Below are 10,252 nucleotides of genomic sequence, written 5' to 3' on the forward strand. Positions count from 1 at the left end.
CATGAGAAAGACAAGGGCAATGATGACCAAGAGCCGCCAACACCACCGGAGAGCTGCCATGGAGAGAGAGAGAGAGAGACTGACAATTGCCTGGGAAGAAGAAGGAAGGAGCCTGTAGACCTCATTGAGCAACAGAAGACAGCGATAGTTAACCTGAAGGATTACTTCCAGAAACACACAGCAGCACTCCACCAGGCCATAAGGAAGACAGACAAGTGGTATACCTCACTCAACCTAAGCGAGGAGTCCCCCCCAACCAGGAGGTACAAACGAAGCTAGAAAGATGGGCAGAGAAGACACTCCATGGCAGACACTACAATGATCTCCATCAGGGTCACATAGATAAAATTGCTTCCAATGCAGTCTCGGGGAAGAGACTGAAGGATTCATGCTTGCCATCCAAGACCAGGTAATCAACTCCAGGAATTATAGAAAATACATTGCCAAGGAGCCTGGAGTGTTAGGTGACACATGTCGACGATGCCACCTGGCCGCAGAAACGATCCAACATATCACCGGGGGATGCAAGGTGATCACTCAGGCTGAGTACACTCATAGACACGACCAGGTAGCCAGGGGCGCCTCCGTAGCCAGGTGGGAAAGAGCAGCAGTGCGTAGCACACGCTCCTTGATTAGACCGGGGTTCCAGCCCGTCACCACCAAATACGGAGAATGCGGAAAGGTCAGGGAATGACCACTGCATATCCCGGAGCAATATGGCCTTAGTTGCTAATGCTCCTAAAAACCAAATAACAAACAAACAAACAAACGACCAGGTAGCCAGAATAATACATCAGAAGCTAGTAAGGAAATACCAGTTGATCAAAGAAAGTGTACCATACTACAAATACGAACCCCAGGCAGTACTAGAGACTCCAATCCACACACTGTACTGGGACCGTGCCAAAATAACAGATAGGACAATCCCGCACAACACACCGGACATAACCCTTGTAGACAAGAAGGAAAAGGCTACCTATCTGATTCACATAGCGGTACCCAACACTGGCAACCTGCAGGAAGTACACGAACCTAAGACAGGAAATCAAAGAGATGTGGCATATGCAACAAGTAATGACCATCCCGATCGTGTCAACCACTAGTACGTGCCAAATACCCTACATAACAGCCTAGCAGCAATAGGTCTTCCAGCAAACACCTAAAAGGAACTCCTGAACGTCGCAATCCTGAACACCTGTAGGATTGTCAGAGTTCCTCGACATCAGACATCACAACAGCCACCCTGTGTACTTGGTAGCAATACCCATCACGAGGTGGAACCCCCAATCAGGGAGAAATAATATATAAGAGCAATAATAATAATAATAATAATGTCATATATTGAAATTTTAAGAATAAGATACTGTTCTTATTGAAGATTACTATGCTGAGATTTTAGTCTTTTTTTTTTTTTTTTTTTTTTTTTTTTTTATGTAAACCCCAAACACAAGAGGTATTAGAACCTATAGTACTTAGTACCGTGCTTGGGTTCGAGGTTGAGAAGACAAAAGAAGATATTTGTTGACATTCGACTTGAACTTCTGTAGACTGTAATTTTCAGGAAATACATATTAAAGAAGGTTGTTCCAGAAAACGGCAGTTGAATGAATAAACTAGGAAGATAAAAAGTTGGATCTGTGAGTTTGAAGTTGGACAGTAAATGGATGTTGGCTGGTGGCAGCATGTGTTCGGACTGTTTTGAAAGAGAGAGCGGGAATTATAGAAGCCAATTCAGAAGAACAGTGCCCATGGAAGTATCTGTAGAAGAGGCATGCAGCAGAAACAGTACGTCTATGAGACAGCGAGTGGAGAGACTCTGTTAGAGATGAATCATTAATTAACCTAACTGCTCTCTTCTGAATGGAATCAAGAAGCCTCAGGGAGATTTGGGGGGGGGCACCACTGCAGATGTGGGAAAAATATTCCATGGCAGGGCGGATTTGCGATTTATACAAAGTGAGCAGCTGTTTGGAAGAAAAGTAACACCGAGAGTGAAAGAGAAAACAAAGTTTTTTTAGATGCAGAGGAAGCAATATTTGTAATGTGCTTGTGCCAAGAGAGATTAGAAGTCAGGGTAATCTCCAAAAGAGATATATCATTTTGCCCAGAAATCGGAGTCTCACCAAAGATAAGCATAGGAGCAGAAAATCCTTTTTGCGAGATGTAAGAACTATTCTTACACTTATTTTTAGAATTTATAGATTATCAAATTTTAATAAATAACTAAGTTAAAAACAGTGAAGCACTCAGCAGAATTGTTTGTGCTGTTTACTCTTCGAAAGTGAGAGATTAGTGTAGCAGCAGGAGGGACGCTGACCAGATTATGATACAATGGGTAGGCCAGTTTGACGCAGTTCGTGCCTACAGAAAAAAATAGGGCTGTGGCTGCTGACGGTAACGGGGGACAAAAGAACGCCCACACCCCTAAAGTGGTTCCATCTCCATCCAAAAGGAAGACCCAGATCAGTAAACAAACCCAGATCAGTAAACAGACTCGAGATGTAAACAAAGTACAAACAGGCCGACATGGGAAGCACTCAATGATTTCACAGGCGATGTCTTGTAAGGAAGCGTGACAGAAGAGGTAAGTGAAATGGTCATCCCAGGATAATTTCTAGAGATTGGTTAGAGCCCGGATGTTGTGAATACAAAGAAAGGAGCTGTACCTATCAGACGCGGGTCCAGGCGAGGAGAAAAGAAAATTAAGCGAATGAAATTCAAGATGAAGAGAGAGAGAAAAATATGATTGGATGGAAAATAAGCGAGAGTTGGAAACAAAACTGGGATGCGAGAGGGAGACACGAGGAAGAAAAAAAAAAGGAGAGCCCGAAGGTCAGAGTCCCGAAGCGGAGGAGAATCCCGGGGAGGCGCTTGAAAGTGGCTGAAGGAAATTCTGGGAGTGTGGGAAATGCATATAGATAGTTCCGGAAAGATGATAGTATAGTGGGAAAAGAAAATAGCAAAGGAGGAATGATCTGAGTAAGGAAGGTCGTCCGAGTTACCCTTGGAGGGCTAAACACAATAGTCCTGGAAAAAGATTCTGTGCGCAGTTGGAACGTCTGAGGTCGAGCCTGGAGCACATCTAGCGAGTTTGCGGTGACCAAGCCAGAGAGGAAATAGGAAGAAACAAAAAAGAAAAAAAGAACTCATCCAGGTGGTAGAAAAGGAATGCAAGTAAGTTTATATAGAATTATTATTAGCGGAAACGGTGTTAGAAATAAATAAACGAAAGAAAAAGTAATTGACAGGACATTTAGTAAAGAACTGAAACCAGGGGAACAGAATATATTGTAAGTGATAGGAAGTAGAGTCAATAACTTGGGAGAAAGAGAGAAAGAAAGTGTGTGTTACTCATCTGTGATTAGAAGTGTCTGAGAACAAGGAAAGTTGTTAAGCCTGAAAAGGCTCAAATGATTGTGTTAACCTCAAATGATTGTATTGGTTAGTTATTAGCATTCTGTATAGTAGATGAGGAAGTTACAATTATGGTTAAAAGAACAAAGATGAGTGTAGACATCATAACATGTATAGTTATAGTTGATTGTTGTAAAATTTCGATATTATGAATTATAAAGTGTGTGTAACTATCTTGTGTAAAATAAATCTAGTTTGTTGTTTTATCTTGAGCTTATGTGTGATATTGACACCAACTATTAACAATTAGTGGTACGAACTATCCAAGCTAGAGTAAAGAGAAAAATAATAAAATAAAGTCCTTAGAACTTGGATCTTCTGATAAAATTAATGGATAATATATATTATGCAGCAGGTAGCATGTGGGCCTTGGAAGGAAATTGAGGACCCCCCTTGCTTCAAGAAAAGAAAATCAAATAAATTTCTTAAGCATCGGCCTAATGAAGGTTCCAAGGAGGGATATGAAAATATATATTGTGTGTAAATAATTACATATACAAATAGGAAAATAATTAAAATATTCTCATCCCCCCCCACAGAGATATAAGACAAGACTGAGTTTTAGAGGGGTTGAAATCAACTAAGTTGTCTTTGCCTCACTGGAGAATTACCTGAAGATCGGCATTTAAGCAATTGGTAGCAGATTTTCGAAAAGTTGAAGCTGATTGAGCAGGGCAAGATTTCTCAAAATGGAAAGTGGAATGCAATGTGCTATCATCGACAAAACTATGGATGAGATTTCCAGTCAATGGAAGAAGGTCATTAATATACAAGAGTAAAAGAGTGGGGGGAAGAACTGAACCTTGGGGGACACCGGCATTAGTGGAGAAGTTAGAAGACAGAGAGCCATCTACCATCACCCTCAGTGAGCGATCAGAGAGAAAACTGGAAAACCAATTACAAAAAACAGTTGGCAAACCATAAGGATGGAAGCTTGTTTAGAAGAACTTTATGCCAAACACGATCGAAACCCTTTGAGATGTCAAGAGCAACTACTTGTGTTTCACCGAACCTTTCCATTGAATTAGTCCATAAATGGGTAACATAAGCCAGAATATCACCAGTGGATCGACACTGATGGAATCCATAATGGCGATCGTTGATCAGACGGAAGGTTTCTAGGTAGTTTAAGAGTTGCCGGTTAATTGATTTCTCCATTACTTTAGAAAGAGTAGAAGTAATTGAATGAGATGATAACTGGACGGGAGGGATTTGTCACCTCACCCTTTTTAGGATGGATATGAGCAAATTTCCAAGCAGAAGGAAAAACACCTTTGGAATAAGAAAGTGAAAAAAGGCAGCAAAGAATAGGAGTAAGTTCAGGAGCACAGGTTTTCAGAACAAGTGGAGAAATACTATCGGGACCTGGAGCTTTCTTAGCATCAAGATTCGTCAAAATCCTTCTGATATCCTTTTGATGAAAGACCACAGGAGGCATTGAATGTTGGGAATGGTGGGAGGTGATTAACCAAGATCATTAATACATGAGTTGAAAGAAAAATGGAATGCTAGCAGGTCAGCTTTATCCTTGGCTGAAGTGACAACAGAGCCATCTGGTTTGAACATAGGTGGGAGTAGAGATGGGCAAAAGTTGCGGTCAATAGCTTTGGCAAGAGACCAGAATGCTCGGCTACCATTAGGGCAAGAAGCAAGTTTTCTACTCTTAGCCTGTTCAAAATCTCGTTTGGACTGATTAATAATTTACACTGCTTTACAATTGTTGTGAGCTTTGCTGTAGGCAGAAAATGAAACTGAAGAATTAGAAACAAGCCAATTACGATATGCAACATTCTTCTCCTGAATGGCCTTAGCACATTTATTGGAAACCCAAGGTTTAGATAAAGGACGAGATTTTAAAGTGGAGTATGGGATAAAGGATTCCATTCCTGCAAGAATAATTTCACTGACATGATCTGAGCAAATGTTGACATCAGAAGTTTTGAAACAGTAATCCAACCAAGGAAAAGAAGAAAAGAAATCTCGCAGGTCATCCCATTTTGCATTCTTGTAATGCCAAACAACATGAGGTTGGGAATAGCCGTGAGATAAGGGCTCAGATGGAGAAGAGACAATCACCAATTTGTGATCTGAAGTGCCTAAAGGACCTCTCATCCCATTTTGCATTCTTGTAATGCCAAACAATACGAGGTTGGGAATAGCCATGAGATAAAGGTTCCATTGGAGAAGAGACAATCACCAAGTTGTGATCTGAAGTGTCTAAAGGACCTCTCACTTCAACCTTGTACTTAGAAGGGTTGTTTGTGGGAAAAAGATCAAGCGTGTTGGCTGTATGATTAGGATTGTCTGGTATTCTTGTAGGTAAATGAACAATCTGTGCAAGGTCATTAGTAATTGCAAAAGCCTCAGCATCTCGACCAGCTGGGTCGGTGTGGCCAGAAAATGGAAGCCAGCTGGAGTTGTGAACATTAAAAATCACCAAAGAAAATTTCCTCACAGTTAGGAAAGTTGGACTGGAGAAAGTCAAGTTGCAAAGAGAGGAAGTCAAAGAGCTCCAAGTGATTAGTGGAGTTGGGAGAATGGTAGAGACAACGGATGAATTTGACACAGTGAGGTACAGAGATTTTAAGAGAGAATATCAAAGAGAGGAGGTTCCAAATTGCCAAGTCTCTGACGGGGAATATCAGAACGGACATATGCATAAGTACCACCTTTGAGGCTAAAGGAATCAATACAGCGAATAATTTGGGCATCTGAGATGAGTAGTAGTTGAATCAACCGATAACTGAGACTCTGTCAGAAAAGATACATGGGGTTTGGCAGACTGCAAGTGGAAATGGACATTGTTGAGATTAGAATTGAGACCACGTATATTTGTGAAATAAAGTAGGAAGTGTTTGAGTGGTTTAGATCTTTTCGCAGATAAGCTTGCTCTATTAGTTTGACAATTCATGGTATATTCAATAGTAAGAAAACGTGGGTGGGACATGCTGTATGAAGTAATGAAATTTTTGGATATGGCGTACACATGGTAAGAATATACCCAGATCCTTGACATAACAGGGCTTCGACAATGCTCCCCGCATACACACTACTCTGACTCCCTCCAGTCACTATCTGACAGAGTAGAGGTAGCAGTATTATACAACTAGCCGATCCGGAAGCCTCCTAGAGAGTTACCAATAGGTTTGGTCCGGTGTACTAACTAGCGGTCAGCCTGCGATCACCGTTTTAGAGCTGTACCCTCGAAATGTAAGGAATATTGGATCTCGCCACGATGTTCATCATAACTTCAAATGTCATCAATTATACTGCATGATGGAAGAGATGGGGAAGGGTTGACCGGAACTTAGCTCTAGAGACTAAACATGGGTTCCACCACTTCAAGCCTCCAATAAGCAAAGTGGTGGTATTGCATCGGTTGATGAGTCATCTACCACCTAGTACTACCTGGTAACATAGCGCGGGCAGCATTCCTCCATGTGGTGTGGGTGCCACACCTCGACCGCTGCTTACATTGGTTCACACCTGGGTGGTCACCCACCATGTACTTGTGTATGGAGGTTACATCCAGGATTACTAACAGTCCAACCACCGTGAAGGTGCAAGCAGATGATTTGGCTGTCACAGACCTTCCGGACTTCGCTGAAATTGGGTCCACTTGACTTGAGTGTCACCCGAATATCAGTTCCATCAGCGTTTTAGACTTCCAGGTAGCAAGTACAGGTTGTCTGGCATATCTGAGAGAATGTCAGTGACAACCTCAACGACAAAAATTTACAAATCCTCAAGGTCTAAATTTACAAATATCATTAATAAGATAAAAAAAGATGTATAGATGATGTAAAGCGTTATGTATACTGTGCTTATTACTAAAAAGTATATGATGTATAAACTGCAAATCAGTATAATCCTTGTCCCATTCACTGAATTCGTACGTTGAATTCGGAAAAAAATTGATTTTGTTTGTAATGAGTGTCAATTTTGGTCCCACATTGCCTCAGAAGTAATCATCTGAAAAACCTCGGAAGTAATCATCTGATCAAAACAAGTGTTTAAAGACAATGCAGAAATCTTGCATGTCATTGACTGCATATTGTGACCATCAAAACCTCGTATGTTATGGTTCTCCTGAAAAGTAGTCATTTTCAACGTATGGGGTTTTGATAGAATGCCACGATATGATCTATTAGTTTGTGGTTTTTTGAGAAATTTAACCATATGAAATTTGGATGAAGAATTTATCATCATATTGTTAATTTCATATGGATGAAGAATTTAAAATTAATCTCTGAACCAGTATCATGAATTTGTGCAATTGAATGTGCCAACATTCAATTTCATGTTCAATATTTTTTTTTACCATAGATATTGATGACTGATCTGTGCAAGTTAATCTTGAGTGTAATTTATTACTAGTTTGACCAACATATTTAATATTGCAAAATATAGGTGCTGATAATTTATCAGTTTGCTGCTGTGGGTGCATGTATGGACAAGTAAGGCAAAGCTTGTTATTACATTTATGGAGTTATTATGAGAAGTTGTTGTTATTTGGTTTTTAGGAGCATCATCAACTAAGGCCATATTGCTCCGGAGATGTGCGGTGGTCATTCCCTGACCTTTCCGCATTCTCCGTATTTTGGTGGTCACGGGCTCGAACCCCAGTCTAATCAAGAAGCGTGAGCTACGCACTGCTGCTCCTGCCCACCTGGCTACGGAGGCACCATTATGAGAAGTAATGGAATGAATCTCACGGTGATCTAAGTTGGAAGCTTTAGATGCTGATTTGCTCTGTTAAGTATGTGTATTCTTGTGCATGTAAATTATTGAAGTTATTTTTACTTTTGTCTATACTTCTTATATGTCTTTACTCTTTTTCTCTATTTCTTAACTCTTTTTTTTTTTTTTTTCTATATTTCTTCACTATTTTAAAATCATTTATATATATATATATGTATGTTTGTGTGTGTGTGTGTGTGTGTACACACACACCCACACTTTAATAATATCCTTTCACAGTTTGAGGCTGCCTGGTGTCGCCGACACGAAGAGCAAGAAAAAAGACTCAGAAGGGAAGACCATTTGAAAGAAATGTATATGAATCAACAAAAGCAACGAATTAGTAGAAGAGAAAATTGGTTCCACAAACAGAGACTTCTGTTCAGAGAAACTAAAAGAGACAGACTGACTGGTATTCTTTGAATCATAGCTTAAGTTATGTAGAAATATTTTGTGTGTGAGATTATGTTGGTTAAATTAAAGAAATCAGGCTGTCTCTAAAAATTAATCTCCATACAGCAAAACTTGTCAACAGAAGAATGCAAGAGATTTTATTTATTTATAAATCCACAGAGGATAAAAAAATTTCAGCTAACAACTTAAATAAATACCAAAGTTCACCGGTAATAGTGTGGTAACACTGAAAAGGTTCCCCACACCCAAGGTACCAAGTGATAAATCATTGATTCTTTAGAGGCATTAGACATATTACATTGCTGGTAATTTTTTTTTTCTATTACGTTAGAGAGATCGTTGTTACAAGCTGTAGAAAAAATATTTCATCTTTTCTAAGTGTATTGCTGTACTTACTGTTTGCTGTACTTACTGTGCATTTTTTAAGTTTAATAAAAAAAATTTAAATAGTTTTATTAAATGTTTAAATTTTAAATATAAATTAAAAAAAAAAAAATCAATTAGAGAAATCACAATAATACACTAATCGAAGTACACAGAACCATACATGGAATCAATTTCAGAAGAAGAATTTGAATTAATAAAAGCGAAAAATAGGAAAAGTCCAGGCATAGATGGAATTAGTATCGAGTTAATTAAATATGGAAGTGAAAAGTTAGAGGACAGTACTAAAATTTTGTAATACAGTATGGAGAAAAAGTGAACATCCTAATGAATGTAAAACAGGAGTGGTAATAAATTTACATAAAAAGGATCTAAGGAACTTTGTGAAAATTATAGAGGTATAACACTTCTGTGCAGTACATACAAAATTTATGCAGACTTCTAAAATGTGTGGAAAATGTTTTAATTGAAGAACAATCAGGTTTTCGGAAAGGCCAAAGCTGTACTGATCCCAACTTTATTTTACAACAAATAATTAGCAGGAGAAAAGAATTTAACCAGCCTACCTTCTTACTGTTTGTTTGATTATAGGCAAGCATGTGAGAGAATCCACCGACCAACTCTCTGAAAATTGTATGGTATGAATTCACAATTATCATTAGCAATTAAGGTTTCATATGATAATACAGATGTAATAGTACAATTAAACAATTTTAACTTTTCAAACAGCATGAAAAGAACTAGAGTATTACGACAAGGGTGTGGACTCTCTCTCCTTTATTGTTTAACCTTCCGATGACCATGTCAAAAATATAATGCAAACGACCAGGTGGGGGTTATTTAGGACCCCCAGCAATAAATATTTTCTATTTACTAAGTATATGAAATAAAACACAATACAAAGCTACATAAACATTTATTTATAGAAATAACAAATAAAAAAATTAAATCAAACATAGTTGCTAAGTTAAATACTAGTAACAAAATAGTTCTGTAACATTAACTAGTTTCAGTAGATATGCATTCCACTGAATCGAAATTAGTTGTTCTAGTTATTGCATGATTGGCATATTGTTGACTTTATTACAGTGGCATGGTCCCACAGGAAGTAGATATTGTTGGTGACACTATTGTCAGGGGAGACGGGGAATATATTATGCAAAAAGGATAGGTGGAACAGGACCAGGGTATATCAGCCAGTGGCAAAAGTTGATGATGTTGTAGAGCAGATATTATCTTTTAAGGCCACAAGAGGTGATATTGTTGTACATGTTGGCACTAATGACCTTAAGAGTAAGAG

The 10,252-nt window shown here is 38.8% G+C and overlaps 1 protein-coding gene across 2 annotated transcripts in view; it reads left to right on the forward strand.

The window, feature by feature from the left end:
* Window positions 1–8,881, forward strand: part of LOC150078510 (uncharacterized) — a 110,212-nt gene extending 101,331 nt beyond the window's left edge. For both annotated transcript variants that reach the window (XM_090384850.1, XM_090384851.1), the window contains one exon: window positions 8,395–8,881. In XM_090384850.1, coding sequence (XP_090240976.1) covers window positions 8,395–8,577 — 183 coding nt within the window. In that variant the 3' untranslated portion in view covers window positions 8,578–8,881. The remainder of the gene's footprint in view (window positions 1–8,394) is intronic.
* Window positions 8,882–10,252: the final 1,371 nt, after the last annotated feature.

This window comes from Mastigoproctus giganteus, chromosome 11 (assembly GCF_048544385.1).
Source record: "Mastigoproctus giganteus isolate SK-2022 chromosome 11, ASM4854438v1, whole genome shotgun sequence".
In the NCBI taxonomy this organism is placed as follows: domain Eukaryota; kingdom Metazoa; phylum Arthropoda; class Arachnida; order Uropygi; family Thelyphonidae; genus Mastigoproctus; species Mastigoproctus giganteus.